At 39.1% G+C, this 18,936-nt stretch overlaps 1 protein-coding gene across 3 annotated transcripts in view; it reads right to left on the bottom strand.

Moving 5' to 3' along the window:
- Nucleotides 1–18,936, bottom strand: part of nf1a (neurofibromin 1a) — a 204,789-nt gene that overhangs the window by 103,283 nt on the left and 82,570 nt on the right. For all 3 annotated transcript variants that reach the window (XM_034866988.1, XM_034866990.1, XM_034866989.1), the window contains exons 22-29: nucleotides 15,388–15,510; nucleotides 15,074–15,157; nucleotides 14,855–14,971; nucleotides 7,532–7,713; nucleotides 7,225–7,436; nucleotides 5,656–5,817; nucleotides 5,449–5,546; nucleotides 2,854–2,989 (exon numbers count right to left, since the gene is read on the bottom strand). In XM_034866988.1, the coding sequence (XP_034722879.1) occupies nucleotides 2,854–2,989; nucleotides 5,449–5,546; nucleotides 5,656–5,817; nucleotides 7,225–7,436; nucleotides 7,532–7,713; nucleotides 14,855–14,971; nucleotides 15,074–15,157; nucleotides 15,388–15,510 (1,114 nt within the window). The remainder of the gene's footprint in view (nucleotides 1–2,853; nucleotides 2,990–5,448; nucleotides 5,547–5,655; nucleotides 5,818–7,224; nucleotides 7,437–7,531; nucleotides 7,714–14,854; nucleotides 14,972–15,073; nucleotides 15,158–15,387; nucleotides 15,511–18,936) is intronic.

Below are 18,936 nucleotides of genomic sequence, written 5' to 3'. Positions count from 1 at the left end.
TCTACGCTGAGGGAAAAAGAGTAAGATATGGGGGATACCTGACCTGATCTTACAACCCTCTGGCTGTAATACACCGTTTGTGAGATGGGCAAAATAGAATCATATGGCATTTATAGCTGAAAAGATCATCAGACTTTAAAATTATGTCTTTGCTGCATATAACATATAATAAATATAGCTTCTATATACAACTATTGCCATATTCATGTAGCTTATAGCTTGCTTTTTTATTTTTAGGGCAAATGTTAGCTTTAGTTTAGTAAAGCTTCATTTACTGTGGAAAAACTGGTAATGTTAGCTTAGCTCACTAAACTTTACAAAAGCCTGTTTAATACTGATAATAAAAAAATATGACAAAAAATATATACTTGTTTGCATATAAACAATGTTTGTTTAACGTAACTAAAAGATCATGTATCTTCTGGGGTGACAAAATTAATATATAGCAGTTAGTCTATGAGAAAACTGAAACTGTGCTGTTGAAATGGAAACATTTTGACCATCAAGTCAACAAAAGAAGTGAGCTGAAAAAAACAGGCAAAATGTAAAAACCTAACATCCCGGTTGTTAAACATCATGGATATAGACTAGTCTCACTCCTCAGACAGGTACGACACATAGTGGTAATATCTGATATACCGGTTTGGTCCAGTGTTAGGCTTGGTGTCAAACCAATTTGAAAATGTTTACACCGGCCCAATCCTAGATGGCCATCACGTCCTTTTGCATAAGATCCAAACCTACACCCTTGATTTCACTCGGTACAAACTGAACAATGCACAACCACTGTGTTGTTTCATTTGCTAGTACTGAATGTATGTGCTGAAAATCTCTCTCCAGGGAGCAGCCTGCAGGCCTTGGGGTTAAGGTACCACAGTGACTATCAAAGCCCTCAGTTCAAATCCAGCCAGAGACCTTTGTCGCATGTTGTTCCCATTTGTCTCTGTTGTTTCTTGTCATCTACATACATGTAATTAATTATCTATTTACTGCTTGCTATCAAAAAATAAAGGCACAGAATTTAATCCCCAAATTAATGTTTTTGCAGTTATTCCAGAGCCTGATAATGATCAGCTGATTTGACAGACACAAGAAGAGAACAACTGCGGAAGATTTTCCTCTCCACTCATTTGATCCAACAGAAACACATACAGTAGTCTTGGCTAACAACATGGCAATGGAAAGGATTAGGTGTGATCACACCGTTTTTTATCATGTCTGACAGGGGAATCATTGCAGTGTGGTGTGGAAGAACGTCACCCATTAAAAAATTGTCAATGAAGCCTGTATTACCCCATCTGAACTTGTTTTTCTCCAGCCAGAGCCTCATTTCCCTAGTTTTTGCCATTGTCAGTAAGACCCTATCTCCAACCTGGTAATAACACATGATCTTTGTCTGGATATGTCCAAATAATTGCATTGTACCATAGGCCTTTGCCTATGGTACAATGCCACCTGGTTATATATATGAGGACTAATATTGCTGCTCATTAGGATTCCTATTAGCTCAAAAAGCTGAGCAACATCCCTGTTCAGACGTTATTGTACGCTGGGTGGTTGTAATGTCTTTTTTCAATATTTACTGCAGGGTACATATTGCAGCAGCAAACTTTTCCTTTTGGTGTTATTGTTATCGTTTTATTCTTGGTAAAGTGCATCAACACACTAACCCTACATCGTGACTCCATTGTATCCAATATCTGAGTTGACGTCAATTATGTCAACATCTTTGTCATTTAGACAGTAGAGTACAGTGTGCTGTCAGAAATCTACTAGGCCATTGTTTTCAGATGTACTGTAGATAATACAATATTTATGTATGATTTTCACTACACCACTCAGCTATTTTTATTACTGGTAGTAAAGATGTATTAGTATACATTTGTAGAGGAGATATTGCGTTTGACATTGTGTTGTGCCATTAAACTGACAATTCATTCTTCAACCAAATAAAGAATTTGTAACAGTATTTGTGTGTGTGTGTGTGTGTATGTGTGTATATATATATATATATATATATAAAAGGCAGAGCGTTAAGCCTCGCATTTTGGAACCTGCAATTGGACTCTGTCTAATAGGAGCCTTACTGTATTTATATGAAATATGGTACCGTAGCTCTGAACCACACTAAGGAGAGAGAAAAACTCATGAATGGCATTACTACATCATCTGTATTCTCTATAGGGCTGAAACACAGTTGATTAATTGATCAGCAGATGATTAAATAATTCAATAAATTATCAACTGTTTAAGTCATTATTTGGGCAAAAATGTGCAAAAACAATTCTTACATTACAATATATCATCCCACTCTTAAGGAAATTTTTATACCAATATTTTCTGACATTTTATAAAACAAATATATCAATTGTTTCCTCGAAAAAATACTTCTCAACTTATTAGATAATAAAAATAAGTGTTAGCTGCAGCCATATGTTTGTAGTATTCCTGCTGCGGGTTCTTATATTGTATCAGTTTTGGTCTGACTGGAAAGCAGCGCTTTTGATGATCTATAGTGAGGAAAGTAAACAAAACGTCATGATGGCAAAAGCTAGGAAAACAAGGTCCTGTTATACATGTTTAGGGGCTTTCCAACCTTATGTATCTAATGAAAAAATCCTGAGGAGAAACCCTAAGCATATGGAACTTTTGGGATATGAAAATGATCAATGAAAAGTTTTGATGAATTGGTCCAGCAGAATGTATGTAGTTAAAAGGTATATATAGCTGTGCATTGACTGAATAGGCAGAAGCTTGAAATGTGTAAGTGACACTGCACGCACACAGGTAAGGGCAGAGAGGCTGGGTGAGCAGCTGGGGGCCATGGTGGGGTGAGAGAAGGGAAGACTCTACCTGGTAAAGACAGTGGCAGACACTTCGGAGCTGTGGGGGGAACTCGCTGGATGAACCGACAATGGCCTGGAAGAACCGCTCGGTGATCTGCAGGAGGTTCCTCTGGTTATCCTCCAGGTTCTCACCTTGTTCCAGCCTTATGAGACAAACAAGAAGCTTCTGTCAGTAAGGCTTCATGTTTTTTTAATTATTTTCTGAGAAATTGTCTTAAAACTGTCACTTATGAGTCAAACAATTTTGAGTAACAAGTACTTGCAAAAAAATGTTGCCAAATTGCCAACAAAAATGTTGCCAAAGTAAGGCTTCATGTTTTTTTAAATTATTTTCTGAGAAATTGTCTTAAAACTGTCACTTATGAGTCAAACAATTTTGAGTAACAAGTACTTGCAAAAAAATGTTGCCAACTTGGCACTTATTTTTGGTGTGATTTACCTCGACTTTCAAATTTTTCAGATTAATTTAAATACAAATGTTGATTTTAAATTAAACCTTATACCAATCAGGTTTAATCATGGGTCATTTTGTACCCACCTTTTTGTTGGAAAACCTCAAGCTCAATTCAGATAACAAAAATAAAGTTCATATAAACATATAATTCTTGAGCGACAGATGCCAACAAATCCACAAAAACTCTCCCACAGGGTAGGCACAGACACAGTCACTCTGCTGCTGTGCTGGTTACACGCATGTTGGGACATTAAAAAATGCTTAACGCGAGAAACGTGGCTTAATGTATCTAAACAACAGGGCTGCACAATTAATCAAATTTTAATCACAATCACGATTTTGGCTTTCCACAATCAGATTTGCGTGATCAAGTGATATTTATCATTCCGTTCATAGAATGCTCCGTTTTTTCCCCCCAAAGCTAATCTACTGCTCCTTAAACCACTGTCTGATCAGATCTGATCTGATCACTGTCTGCCAGTCAGAGCTCTTCCCTGCACCGCACAGCTTAGTTCTAGATGTAGACAGTCACAGAGGACAGAGTAAGCGCTGCCCTCATTCACTACCATAAGGGTCCCAGCAGAGACACAGCAGAGACAGCGCCGTTCCAAACTTCTGACATTTATACATAGCTGTATATCGAGGCAAACCTGCATTTGTACCAGTGTTTCCGCTGGTAAGTCTCTGTTAATGCGGGGGCCATGGCGAAAAACACAGAAGAAATTATTGAATGCAACTAACTTCGTAGGGTCTGTATAGTAATAGCGTGTGAGGGGGAGTCTGCTGGACCTGGGTGAGAGCTATGACCCATGGCCAGAATATCATAGTTCATAAAAATGCTACGTGTGTAACTCTGCTGACCCTCCATACGACCCGTGCTGGACCCCACAGTACATGACATCTGCTTCTAAGTCAGTACAGAGTGAACGTAATACAACTTTTTCTGCCACATGGCATTGTTTTGTCATTGATAACATCCCACTTTACAACACAGTAATACAAAAGAGACCTAATTCTTTTGTACCTTAAAATAATGTTTCCAAAATCGTTTCAGTGGTTCATTAACTCGTCGGAATGAGACATAAGGATAATTGTACTGGTAACAATAATGGACAATTCTCCTTCCATCTCGTAGGGGGAGCGAAGAGGAAAAGTGCTTTGGTGCCTACTGGTAAGGTGTAAACAAGGAAGTACCTAATGCTAATTCTAGCTAGGTCTATAAAGTTAGCTGATTCTTGACTGGGTAACATAAGATTAGGACATTGTTCAACACGCTGAGTTATTTTTAGTATGATTGTTTTGACCACGGATTAAAACTCTGGGCTACCAGAAATTCATCAGTAACATTAACTGTATAGATAGACAACTAATCTAATGGTAATTAAATCTGCTTCACTCTCCTATGGCTGCAAGGCTTCAGTCGGGATGACTGTGTCCGGGGACACATCCCCAGATGGCCAGGAGCCAGCTAGCAGCCAGTCCTGTCAGCACATAGCTCTGGTACTAAGGATGCTAACGACAGTTTACTGAACCAGCGTCGGGAAACAGACCAAACATAACGTTACACCTCTGTTAGCATCACCTTTGCTTTTAGCCGTCTTTACATTAAGCTAAATTTACCAGACAAAACGGAGATAAGGCACCAAAAGAACTAATAGTTACTAATAGTAAAATACTAAAAAATACTAGTAGTAATTTAAAGATGTGGTAGCATTTGATCTGGATGGGAAGGATAACTCTGGGAGTTGGAATGGGTATGACGCGATTCTGCCTTTACACTTCACGACACAGGTTCGTGGATCTGAGTGTCGCGATTTCGGTGAAAACTTGACAAGAAACTTGAAAGTCCATTTGGAACAGATAAAAACAAATGTTGAGTAATTTGAGCTAAATCGCGAGTTATATACATATTGTAATAAATATTGTATTCAATTGACAGCCTTGATTATTAATTATTTATAATAATGTATAGAGAATATATGACAATACCACTTAGTATTCTCTCAGTATTCTGCTGTGAGATCTTCTATATAACACAGACACGAACAACAATACTTTAGAATGAGTTATTGTCTTGTTGGATTATTTATTTGACTAACTGTCTGTAATTAATAAATGTTGTCAGAACATGATGATGCATGTACTTACCTGGTGGGATCCACCTCAAAGCTGATGTGTTCAGGAGTGGTGATGACCCCTCTTAATAAAGGCTCCAGGAGCTTCTGCAAGTATGCTGCCCCATATACCTGACAAAAGACAATATAAATTCAGTCAATATACATCCCATTGTAGGCAGAAGTTTTAGAACAGACATTTCTAGTTATTTCATAGCAGGGGTTGTGCTGTGTTTTTTACCTTGAAACAGAAGGTCATTATTTTGCTGGCCAGGCTGTTTCCCCTGAAGAGAGTCTGCATAGAGTCGGCCAGCTCCACCTCTTTAGAGAACATGTTCCACAGCAGCTGGTAGAGAAGGTGGCGGGAGTCAAACAGTGTCACCAGGACTCGGGCTAGCTCATCCTGAAAATACAACAAACACATGTACATCACTGAATCAATATATATGAGTATATACTGTATATTATAAACAGTTTTATGGATATATGTTAAGATATATCCATGTGTTCTATGGCATGAAAATTTCACTTTATGAGGTTGTTTAACATTAAAATGTGTACCCCCGGCCTGCCTACGGTCCCCCAGTGGCTTGAAATGGCGGTGTAAACCGAGCCCTGGGTATCCTGCTCTGCTTTGAGAAAATGAAAGCTCAGATGGGCCAATCTGGAATCATTTCTTATGAGTTCATAAGGGGCAAGGTTACCTCCCCTTTCTCTGCTTTGCGCGCCCAGAGAATTTGGGCCACCCATGAGAGAGAGAAATATTGGATTTCAAACGAGCCAAGTGGCAGTTGGTCAAGGCCACACCCCCAGCCTTTACCTTGCCACCCCCTCTCTAATTTTCAAAAGCTACAGACTCAGAAATGGCACATACAGTGCTGCTGATGAGTATAGTAAGATTGGCATGGATTTATTTGAGTTAACATAATACCTGGTTTGATTTGCATTGAGAGTTGATTTATGGAAAGTACCCCATTGCAATCTCTAGGTAGTAATAGCCTCAGGCACCTCCAACAATGCTCAATAAATAACACAAAAAAAAACACACACACATCAAATGCACAAGTAAAAGCAAAATCTGTATCTAAGACCAAAAGAAAATAGTGCAAGTTAAGTTATAGGGCTAAAATTTAAACCAAAAATAAAATATGAAGGATGGTTGGTTGTTCGATCCCTGGCCCTGAAGTCCTATTACAAAGTGTCCTTGGGTAAGACACTGAACCCAGAATTGCTCTCACTGCTACACAATTGGTGTGTGAATGTGTGTGATCTGATGATCAGGTGGCACATTGTCTGGCAGCCTTTGCTACCAGTTTATGAATGTGTGTAAATGGTGTCTGTATTTTGTAAAAGGGCTTGAGTAGCCATTAAGACTAGAAAAGCGCAATATTAATATTACATTTATTATTGACAGAGGTGTAAACAGCTCTTAAGTAAAGTGTATAAAGATAAAACAACAGTTTAGAGGTAAAGTTAATGAGAATAAAGCTGGGTGAGTATAAAGCTCAAAAGTCTTAAGGCCTGTGGGATGAAGCTGTTCATGAACCAGGTTAAGTGGGCACAGATGCTGCGGTACTGTCTGATTGTGGATGGGATGGTTTGCGTCCTCTGATAATCTGTATGGCTTTCTTTTTTGCCCCACTGAATGTAGCGGTCTACACCACAGCAGCTCCATCCTGGTAATGCGCTAGGTCGTTTTCACCACTCTCTGTCTTAGCGCATACAATATATTGAGTGGAGGTATTTAAGATTTATGCCCCTGTCAACACAATGTGTGAAAGCGATCCTAAATAAAAAAAGAGGTACACACCCACTGGGACCCAGGAACCACATTAGCCAGTGCCATGGCGATGGGCAGCTCTCCTTGGTCTCCCATCATGGTGACCAACTCCACTAGCCTCTCAAAACGGTCAGCCAGAACCGTCTCTGCCAGAGTGTCAAACTCTGTTCCCTGCTGCAGGATCTTGGTCAGCACTTCCATGAAAGTGGCTCGAGTCTGCAGGTCCTTGTGGTAGCCCAGACCTAAGGAGAAAGTTGCAAAAACTCAGTTGGTAACTTCTATTTTAAAAAAGCTACATTTTTCAAACGCTACAACTAGTAATATTGCGCTTACTTACCAATAGAGTGCATGAGGCCACTGTCTACATTAGCGTTGAGGAGGTTGGACATGGCCAGGACAGTGCAGTGGCGGAGGGAGGCCAGGCGACGGGACATTCCTCTCTTTCGTCCTCCCACTGCCTGGCCCTCATCCTCCACCTCACTGCAGTCATTTAGCAGGTTCATGAACAGGGTGAAGTACCTGCACACCACCACAAACAACAACAGCTAATTCATTAGAAAGGGCTTTTCCATGCAGGTATTTTACCACCAGTTCAGATGGCCAACCTGTCTTTATTTCTCAATATATTTAAAAGCGTTGCTTTTACGCACTTGATGACATTTTCTTTGACTCAATCTAGTCTTGTCTATACTGTATGTTAACGCTATGCTACATGGGCCACAGCAGCTCTCTGGGCTAATACCACCTCTGCTACCTGGGCTACAGCAACTCTATGGACTAATACCCTCTCTGCTACCTGGGCGACAACAGCTTCCTGGGCTAATACCCCCTCTACTACCTGAGTTACAGCAGTTTCCTGGGCTAATACCCCCTCTGCTACCTGGGCTACAGCATTTCCCTGGGCTAATACAACCACTGCTACCTGAGCTACAGCAGTTCCCTGGGGTAATACAACCACTGCTACTTGAGCTACAGCAGTTCCATGGGCTAATAAAACCACTGCTACCTGAGCTTCACCAGCTTCCTGGGCTAATTCCATCTATGCTACCTGGGTTACAGCAGCTCCCTGGATTAACTCCACCACTGCTAACAGGGCCACAGAAGCTCCTTGGGCTAACAACACCACTGCAGGACCCTATTACAACTAAGTCCAGTATGTCACCACAACCCATTATACCCATGCATGCACAAAGGAACACTGTATTTAAAAAACATTGATTGTGTATGTTATTCCAGACTCTTAATCAAGCCAGGACTATATGGGATCCACAGTGTAAAAACAAAGGGCTCTTAGGTGGCCATCTGAACATACGCAGTATGGCCCCTAAGAGGGAACAATTAGAGCATCTTCTCATAAACTCAAATGTAGATTTCTTAGGGCTTTCAGAAACTTGGCTTAAACCCTCTTCCCCACAAGCAGTGGTATCATTACAAGGCTACAATGTCTTTAGAAAGGATAGGCATCAAGGAAAGGGGGGAGGGGTGTTACTGTATATGAAAGACTGCTTAAACTGTACACAAATAATTTGGCCTAATGAAATACCAATTGAGTGTGTTGGAGTTAAAGTGTCACTCTCAGCAGAAATGTCATTTACTGTTCTATGTCTTTATCGTCCGCCTTCAGCAAAAGTAGATTTTTATAATCAATTTAAAGCACTTCTAAGTTGTTGTGACTTTAATAATGAGGTTATTCTAATGGGAGACTTAAATGAAAATTGGGATAACAAAAGTGACAGAAATAAACTGAAAGAAATTACAGATAATTTTGGACTGACACAAATGATCAGTGATCCCACTAGAATAACAAATCGATCTAAAACTCTAATAGACCTGGTGTTCTCTAACAAACTAGATAGAATAATAAAAACATACAATTTTTTGACTGGCTTGTTTGACAACAATGCCATATTCTTTTTCAGAAAGCTGACAAAAAAACGATTGAGAAGTATCAGTAAAAACATTAATATAAAACAAACATTTATTCCAAAGAGCCAGGAACAACGTTTAATTGCAGCTCTAAACACTCTTGATTGGTCTAGTATATTATCTTGTGATGACACTAATAAATGTTCTGATTTACTACACTCCTCTATTAAAGGGGTTCTGTCTCAGTTTCAGAAAGCGAGTCATTTAAAGAAACGAGTTTATACCTTGCCGTGGATCAATAGTGAGTGTAAACAACTTATGACACTCAGAGATAAATTACTTTAAAAATCATTACAATCTGGATTAAGTACTGATCGATTAAATTTTGTATCCGCAAGGAATAAAGTCACGCAAACTTTGAGAATGACAAAAGCTAATTTTTTTATGACAATAATTAATAGTGCCAAAGGAAATTGTAAGCTAATTTGGGAAAATATTAACAAACTCCTTGGTAAAAGTAAGCACACTGCTGATAAAGACCTTGAACTCAAATTTGCTAATGAATTGGTATCAGAGCCTCTCAGCCTAGCAACTAAATTAAATGATTATTTCCAAAGTACCATTGATGAGATCGCACAACTGTTTTCTAACTCTTGTGATTCTCAACAAAATATTGCCAATACGATCCCTATATGGATGCCTTAACTCAAAATTCAAAGTTTAATATTCAAATAATTTCAGAAAATGAAGTACAAAACATAATCTCTAAATTGAAAAGTTCTAAAGCAAGGGATGTGTTTGGATTTGATACCAATCTTCTGAAGCATTATAAATCTTGTATCTTGTTGCCTGTGACCCATCTTATTAATTTATCAATCACGCGAGCAGTCGTCCTCTTGCGTTGGAAGGTGGCAAATGTCATTCCAATATATAAATCGGGTGATAAATTAGACCCTTCTAATTATCGACCTATTAGCATACTTCCTATCTTTTCAAAGATTGCAGAAAAGTGGGTCGCTAACTCTATCATTGCGCATCTTAATGATTCCAATCCAGGTTTGCACCCTATGCAATTCGGATTTCGATCTCTTCACTCAACTGAAACGGCTGTCTATTTAGACAAAAACAGTTATGTTGCGGCTGTTTTTGTGGAATTTAAGCGTGCGTTCGACACTGTGAATCACCTTAAGCTCTTGTCTAGACTGTTAACATTAAACTTTAGCAATCAAACTGTTAAATGGGTACAGTCTTATTTATCGGATAGAAAACAATGCGTACAAATAAAGAATAGTAAGTCACCCTATCTTCACTATACACAAGGTGTCCCTCAGGGATCAATTCTAGGCCCCCTGTTATTTTCACTGTATGTGAATAATTTGCCCAATGTATGCAAAAATGTGGACACAATTATGTATGCAGACGATACTGTAATTTTCACACAAGCCAATAGTACTGATGATGCAGCCCATCGGCTTTCATTGGCTTTAAATGACTTACAAAAATGGCTGAATGACTCATGCCTGTGCCTTAATGTTAAAAAGACTGTATCAATTTTTTTTAGTAAACCTAAAACAACCGTGACCGCTGTAAAAGTTTGCTTGGGTGGACTAGAATTGATTAATGTTGAGGAATTTAAGTATTTAGGAGTAATGATAGACTCGAAATTGTCTTTTAAAAAACACGTAAAAAAAGTTGTGAAAACAGTAAATGTTAATATACGGAATTTTAGGCAGGTTCGTTCATCATTAACCGATACAGCAGCGATTACGTTCCTGCACTCTATGATACTGGCTCATATTGAGTACTGTATCACAAGTTGGTCCTATACGAGTCACGCTGCTATTAGATTATAAGAGCATTGAAAATATTAGACAAGAAACCTTCATCATATCACCATTGCCAAATTTTAGATAAATATAAGCTTTTAAATTTTGCTAATTTCAAATTATTTAAATCAGCCTGTCTAATCTATAAGGTTATACATGGTTTGGCGCCTCCACCATTGAGTGATTTTATTAAACAAAAGTCTAGCAGTGTTGCCGGGACTCGAGTGACTAGAGCCACTATGAGAGGTGATTGCGACTTGGCGTTTAGGCGAACCGCCTTTTCACAGAACTTTCTATCATATCAGGGAGTGAGCTTCTGGAATAGTATTCCACTATCAGTGAGGGAAAGCACAAGTCTTCCTATCTTTAGGAGTTGTTTAAAAGTGTGGCTGAGGGACACACAAACTTGTGATCATGTTTAGTGAATTTTTATATATCAGACGTAAAACAGAGTTACTGCATTATTAAAAATGTGGGTCAGTGCAATATAGGGTGGTGTTATAGGGGTCAGTGCAATATAGGGTGGTGTTATATGGGTGTTATATGGTCGTTTTTTTGTCTCTATATGTCCTTTGTTCTCCATTCTTCTTGTTACTGTCCATTCTGATGTGATCGTTGTTCTTGTCCTTGTTTCTCTGTATTTAGCCTGTGTATAGTGTATTTGTATGCATTTATTATTTTTTGTGTACCAACCTGCCAGGGGGTCTGCAGATGGAAATTAGCCTAAGGCTACAATCTGGCATATTTACATTTGTGAAAATGTTCAATAATATGTATTGTCCCCTTTAAGAAATAAATAAATTAAAAAAAAAAAATATTGTACGCTCTGCAGTACCCAGCCGTGCAGTGCCCTGCTATGCCATGAAATACTACGACTATATAGTCACTGTTCCATTATCTTTTACTGTGACTGTTATTGCCACAATTAATTTCAACCCCAACCAGCCCGTCAGACACCGCCTACCAAGAGCCTGGGTGTGTGCAAGGTTAATTCCTAAAAGAGAGTTTTTCCTTGCCACTTGTTGCTTGCTCTGGAGGGAAATACTAGAACGGTTGGGTCCTTTTAAATTAAAGTGTGGTCTATACCAGATCTGTGTCTTGAGATAAATCTTGTTATGAATTGATACTATAAATAAAATTTAATTGAATTAGCAGCATCAAACCACCTGAAGTGACTGTTTACTTTGTAAAAGGGAAATCAGTTTAATGCTGCATGTGGCTTTGACTTTTGGTGATAAGGCTGCTTTCTTGATGCGGCTGTAGCTCAGGTGGTAAGCACAGCTGTCTACCATTTGGAAGGTTGCTGGATCAATTGCGGATGCTTCACTCCAATGTCAAAGTGTACTTGGGTCCCTATGACTAAAAAAGCACAAGGAAAACGCAGTCCATCTGCATCCTTCTGCTGGCCGAGAAATTTATAATTTATATGGTTTACTGACTGAAAATTGAAAATGTATTTATCCTGCTGCTAATTGTAATTATTGAAAATTACAATTTACACTCTGTTAGTAATTATTACACACATGCCCAGGACCTATTCATGCACAAATAGAGAGATGTCAGAGTGAGTGGGCTGCCAGTTGGACCAACTCAACCAACCTAATAACCCTACAGACTGAGCTACTGACGGACTGAGCCTGAACCTACCAATCACTGCTTGCGCTATATTTAGGGCCCCAGCGGCAAAGGCCATATTGAAACTGAAGGAATTATTATTCCTTTTGAGGGGCTTAACATACTCAAAAACTCATTTATATTGGCAGTCACATCAAAATTTGTGGTGAAAATGTATGTACTTTAAGGATTCTGGGATAGGCGCACAAAAATGGCTCACTAGCAACCCCTAAAAAGGTAAAACAAAATGTGAGTCCCTGCAACACGTTTAACGTAGACTAACAAAACTTGACATATAAAGCATGTCAAGACGTACCCTAAACCCAACAGGAAGTCCGCCATTTGAATTGAAAGTTAGAAAAGATTATGATTTTGGCCATTTCCACGTCATACTTTGAAAAATGTATCGTCATAGAGCATGGCTGTAGCGGGGCGGCAAATTTATTGGCATTTTGCCATCAAAACAGGAAGTGGGTGTAACTTGAGCATATACTGTCCAAAACTTTTTAAGATTCACAAGAGTCCAACCCTGACGACATCTAAAGGAAGATATTTACTCAAAGGCATAGTGCACCCTAGTGGCAACAGGAAGTAGGCCTAAAAGTCAAGATTCTATACTTTAACAAACTTCTCCTAGAGATTTCATCAGATCAACTTCAAATTCTGTCTGTGTCCTCAAAAGATCTTAATAATGAAAAGTTATTCAAAGTAGTCATGGTGGCCATTTTGAGCACTTATTGATGAACAAAGAAGAAACTTTAGGTGTACATTGTACATTGTTCAATTTGGCCAATATTTCTCACGATTGACAATTGTCCAAGCACTGGCATTTATAGCCAAAAACTGACTTTTGGTCATAGTGTTCCCGGCTGGTAACAGGAAATCAGTTTTGACAAACGGGGCGGCTGTGGCTCAATGGTAGAGCGGTTGCCTGCCAATCGGAAGGTTGGTGGTTCGATCCCTTGGCCCTGCAGTCCCATGTCAAAGTGTCCTCGGGCAAGACACTGGACCCCTAGTTGCCTCCAGCTGCGGATTGGAGTGTGAATGTGTGTGAGTGTTTATCTGATGAGCAGTTGGCACCTTTTACGGCAGCCTGGGCCACAGTGTATGAATGTGTGTGAATGTATCCTGTATGATGTAAAATTGCTTTGAGTAGTCGTTAAGACTAGAAAAAGCGCTATATAAATACAGCACATTTACATTTACATTTTTACAAACATCATCCGATTTACATGAAACTTGATGTGTGGTCTACATTTGATAGCAACCCCCAACCTATATTACCCACATCCACTTACTCAGGCCATGCCTCCTTTCGTAACATTTTAACTGTTTAAGGTAGAGTCTTGTGTGAGGTGATGCTGAACTGAGAAGAGTTCCTTCTCCATTGGCAATGATTTGGCCCGCCCCCTACGCTTAAGCCACACCCCTTTATTAACTGCTGACCCATTTAAGGTAGAGTTTTGTCTGAGGTATCACTGAACTTAGGAAAAAGATCTTTTTGATTGGTGAGGTTTGACTCACCCCCCTTATGATGTAGCCACGCACCTTTCCTTGACCATGACCCATTTGAGGTAGACCATTGTGTGAGGTATTATTAAACTCAGCAAAGTTCCTTATTCATTGGTGATGGTTTATAAAAAATAATAACTTTTGCACTGCGATAACATTTTGCATTTGGTTCAATTGCCAAAATAAAACTTTTGAAATTGATTACAATGTTTCAACATTAGTTTCCAACCTTTCATGTTTTACACAGCAGGTTATACGCTGCGTACAACTCAAAACAGCTTCACATAGAACCAATTAGATGTGTCTTCTCATGGATCGATTTATTTGCGGGAGTTGCTCACAACAACCTCAGAGACTTTGTGTGGGTACTGAACTGAACAACAAAGTGCAAATGACCGTCATTGGACTATTACGGCATTGAATGGCAGCGTGAAAACATTCTTTATATAAATATATATGCAACAATAAAATTTAAAAAATACATACAGTATAAATACAATACATAGCAAAAAAGTACATTTTAGAGTTCACCAGTTTTGTGTGGGTTTAAGCTGTTAGACTATCTGGCTGTGCATCGTGTGTGCGTTGTTGCTGCTAAAGAGATTGATGCAGCGTAAGAAATGGAGATTGAAGGCACATCAATGGCCCATCAGACAAACAAAAGGATACCGACACTCTTCAGTGTCTGGCAGTGCTAATGTTAAATATACAGTGTCAAGCGTCCTGATGTGTGCGCTTCATCTTTAAATCTCTTAAAATGATTGTGAACTTTGTTGAGATGAATTTAAGATCAGATGCTACAACAAAGCCACAGAGGAGGTTGGGTGCAGGTGTGTTCTTACTTAAGGAAGAGCTGAGATTTGGCCTCCATCAATTCTACGCCGTCCCCCTCTTCCGGTTGAAGAGGAAGGCCAGCTAACAGAGACACTACTGCCTCCATACTGGCCTGGTCCAGGTCCCTACACACACGCGCACACACGCACACACACACACACATTATGAAAGCGCTCTATCAATTTCTTACAATATATTTATTAGATGAGTTGATCCCAAAGCTGCACCTTGTCAGACACTTGATGTCATCATCAGCAGCTTGGTTAGAGGTTCCCATCACCCAGTCAGTCAGGTACTCCACCATCTTATTCCTAAAATAACGAAGGAAGACCAGAACATGTGTGCAACCTTCTAAACTGACCTAGGGGAATAATACATTTGTATCTGAAGGACAAGTAGAGTGAAATATAAGATCTTGAACCAGCTTTTGTTGTACCCAGTAAAAATGTGGCATAGTGGTACTGGTGTAGAGCCGTAGAGGTGGCTTTGTCATTGACTTGAGTGATGTGTGTAAACCTAAAAATCAGCTGTTGTCACTGACCTAAACTTCATTTCCTGGCAGAAGGACAGATCATCTCGTCTTTCCATCATCACCTCCACCAGCTGGCACAGTTTGGTTTTGATCTGGATCGCATGGACCACATTGCCCAGGATGCGCACATACCTAAGCATGGAGCAAAAGGTCAATACACAGATCTTGAGTTTAACACATAGCGGGCACCAAAACACAAGGGTGTACCGAAAAAGCCCAGTGCCAACCTTTGTTAAAATCTGAAAAGGGGGGGGGGCAAAATGGCGGGACTTATTATATTGCTGCATCATTTGTATTGTTCAAAAATGTGTTTGCTTGATTTCATCCCATTTTTCAATTTAGAAAAATAGCCGACAGCGCCAATTCGCGGGTTCAAGCTGGAATGAGACAGAAACACATGGCCCAATGATTGGAAATGATGTGCAGTCGGTCCCCAAGAATTATAAGCCCAATCGGCCACATGGTGGCGCTGTAATTATTGATGGATAAAGCGTTTTATTTTAAGGTTGCGCCACTCACACCGAAAGTCTACTTGACTTGACTTGACACTAACTGTATGCAGATCAATGTGCTCTACAAAACAGCCTCTTGGACCATAAAGGTGTGCTGTGATAATTGTTTTGCAAATTTGCATGTGAAAAACAGTGAAAATGAGACCAAAATTGGTTTGCAGCCTTGCTGGACTGGGATACGTATTTCAACTATAACAGATTGGTCAAAAAACATGGCCACCATCAATCAAAGAATTTGGGAAAGGGCGGGGCGTAGCAGAAAACAACAACAACGCCAGGACTTAATGAACAGCTGCATCTATTATAGTGATGAAACAGGTGTACTTAGTTTCTCCACTTTTTCTATACAGCATTAAACCATCCAAAGAGACTTAGCTTAGTAAAGCCGAAACCCGCATAAGTGCTTGCAGCTTTGAATTTGGCAATTTTGTTGCTTCCTTCTGTACTGGGGAAAGCTCCCATAATTCCAACTAAATGTATAGTGGTGTTGAATGCAGTATTGTTGACCCCTCCCCTGGCCAGCCCCCTGATCAATGCTAGGCAAAATAAGAAACCTGTGCTCCTTTGTTCTCTCTCTGCTTCTTGATATTGTTGCTCCAGATATGTAAATAAAACACCTGCAAGCACATTTCTAGCTTAAACTGTTTATTACTTGTTATTTGAAACACTTTCAGGAAACACTTTTTGCCTCGCCTGCCTTGTGACTGGTGAATGTGTGACATAATGCCCCATCTCAGAGGTGATGAGTAGGTTCAGGTTTTAAAGATATTTGAATTAGTGCTGTCGAAGGATTAACATATTTAATCACAATTAACAGCATTAATGTCAAAGTTAACTCGTAATTAATCACAATAATCGTACATTTTCATCTATTCTAAATGTCCCTTGATTTCTTTTTGTCCTATTATTTTTTCCTCATTTTAATGCTCTTATCAACATGGAAAAGTAGCTCGGCTTGTTTTGTGTAAATGTTTTCTTATCAAAAACAACCTCGATACTGTAGTGGAGAAAATAATCTCTCACAATGTAACACTGTCCACCAATAAAAGCGTGAAAAAAAAAAATACTTTGACGAAGGGGTGGAGAATCCGCATCAGCTGTATGCTTGACCATCAAGTGGTATTTCAGACTGGATGTGCTGTGATGATGGCTCAGTTTACACTTTGGTCTTGTCAATGGAACGATTTGGCAACTTTTAAAAACGTAAACTTTCCATTCAGAATCTTATTGGCATTTATTTCGGTGTCTCATGCTTGCCATCCACTCAAAAAGTAACGTTACCAATCTGAACGTGGAGAACCCAGTGAAAAATATTACGATCACCACACTATTCTTATTCTGCATGAATTACTATGTCTGTTCATGTGAATCACCCACTGCATGTCATTTTGTCACTATAAAACACTGAGCTGTGGGCCTGTTTCTTGTGTTAAACCACACTGCGCTATTAGCTACTGTAAACGTGATTCAGTAACTGTGATGAGAATTTCCTTCATAGCTTCCTGTTTTTACAGAAGACACGTCAATATCGAATAGCACTAACAGTTACCGGCGCTACCAGTGAATACTGCTGGCCGGGTTCAATCACATCTTCCTAAACTGACAGGCCACTTTGACGACTGGAAATACAGTACCCATAGGTGGTTACCTTTCCAGGTTAGGATACTGGCACAACTTTACTTTAATTATTTATGACATCATTACAAAAGCATTTGGCAGTGAAATCAAACTTCCTAAAAAGGCCAAAACACTTTTCAGGTTTTTTATTTTATTTTATTATTATTTATCCTTTTATTAAGGATAATATAATTGAATTCAATCACTGCACATCTTAAATCAGTTCAAAAGATGTCTAGATATTCAGAGTATTTCTATTCACTCACCAAAAAAAACAGAAAAATATAATTTATTTATTCCCATATCTTGGACAGCTGCAACGTCTCTATTTCACATATCAGAGTGGGAAAATGAAACTTGGGGACAGCGCTGTCTGATTGGGAATGGAATATGGCTCTTACTAGAGTCCAATGTTCTTCCATTTGTTCCAGACATTCTTTAATACAGTTTACAGGGTTACACAGGTTGCACTTCTCAAAAGCCAAATTAGCAAGAATATTTCCGAACGTAGACCCATTATGCGATAGATGTAAACAGGCGCCAGCTACTTCCTATCATATGTTCTGGTCTTGTCCGAAGCTTGTTCCTGTCTTGTCATCCTTTTTTGAAGTCATCCCTGATGCTAATGCTTGTAACATCTCACCTTCTCCCTTGGTTGCTGTTTTTGGTTGTTTTTTTGATACAACGCGGATCTGTTTCCATTGGTCATTTGCAGAGGGTCATTGCCTTTTTGTCCTTATTAGCAAGACACTTGATTTTGTTTAAATTAATTGTTCTTTAATCTTTTGTCCGTCTGTTGTCTGGGACAAGTTTGTCAGGTTGATTTTGCGTTTGGTCTGTCTTTGTCCTTCTTTTGTTGGGATTGTTTTTCTACGGTTATTTGTTAAATAAAGAATAGGATTGTTTATGTGATAACTGGATAAAGTGTTTAAAAAAAAAGAACTAGAAGTTAAAACGCGCATAAATGAGATTAAGCAAAGAATGTTACAGGATGGTCCGAGAAACCTGACTCAATTAAATTCCAATACAATAATATTCTCTCTCAGAAGGTAGAATTCAATTTATCCAGAGCTTGACAAAAGTATTTTGAATCGGGAGACAAAGCAGGAAAATAACTCGTTATATACATAAAACAGAGGTAACTGGCTTCCTCATTTCTGCTGTTAGATCCAATTCTGGAAATGTTTTTTAGGTGGTGATGGCGCAGTGGATATGACATATGCCTTTGGTGTGGGAGATCGGGGTTTAAGTCCCTTGTCAATACGTCAGCTTTTCGACATACAGTGGTGTGAAAAAGTGTTTGCCCCCTTCCTCATTTCCTGTTCCTTTGCAGGTTTGTCACACTTAAGTCTTTTGGAACATCAAACCAATTTAAACAATAGTCAAGGACAACACAAGTAAACACAAAATGCAATTTGTAAATGAAGGT

This window comes from Etheostoma cragini, chromosome 3 (genome assembly GCF_013103735.1).
Source record: "Etheostoma cragini isolate CJK2018 chromosome 3, CSU_Ecrag_1.0, whole genome shotgun sequence".
NCBI lineage: Eukaryota > Metazoa > Chordata > Actinopteri > Perciformes > Percidae > Etheostoma > Etheostoma cragini.
Note: the sequence above shows the minus strand (reverse complement) of the source record. Positions and strands in the feature narration are given on the sequence as shown.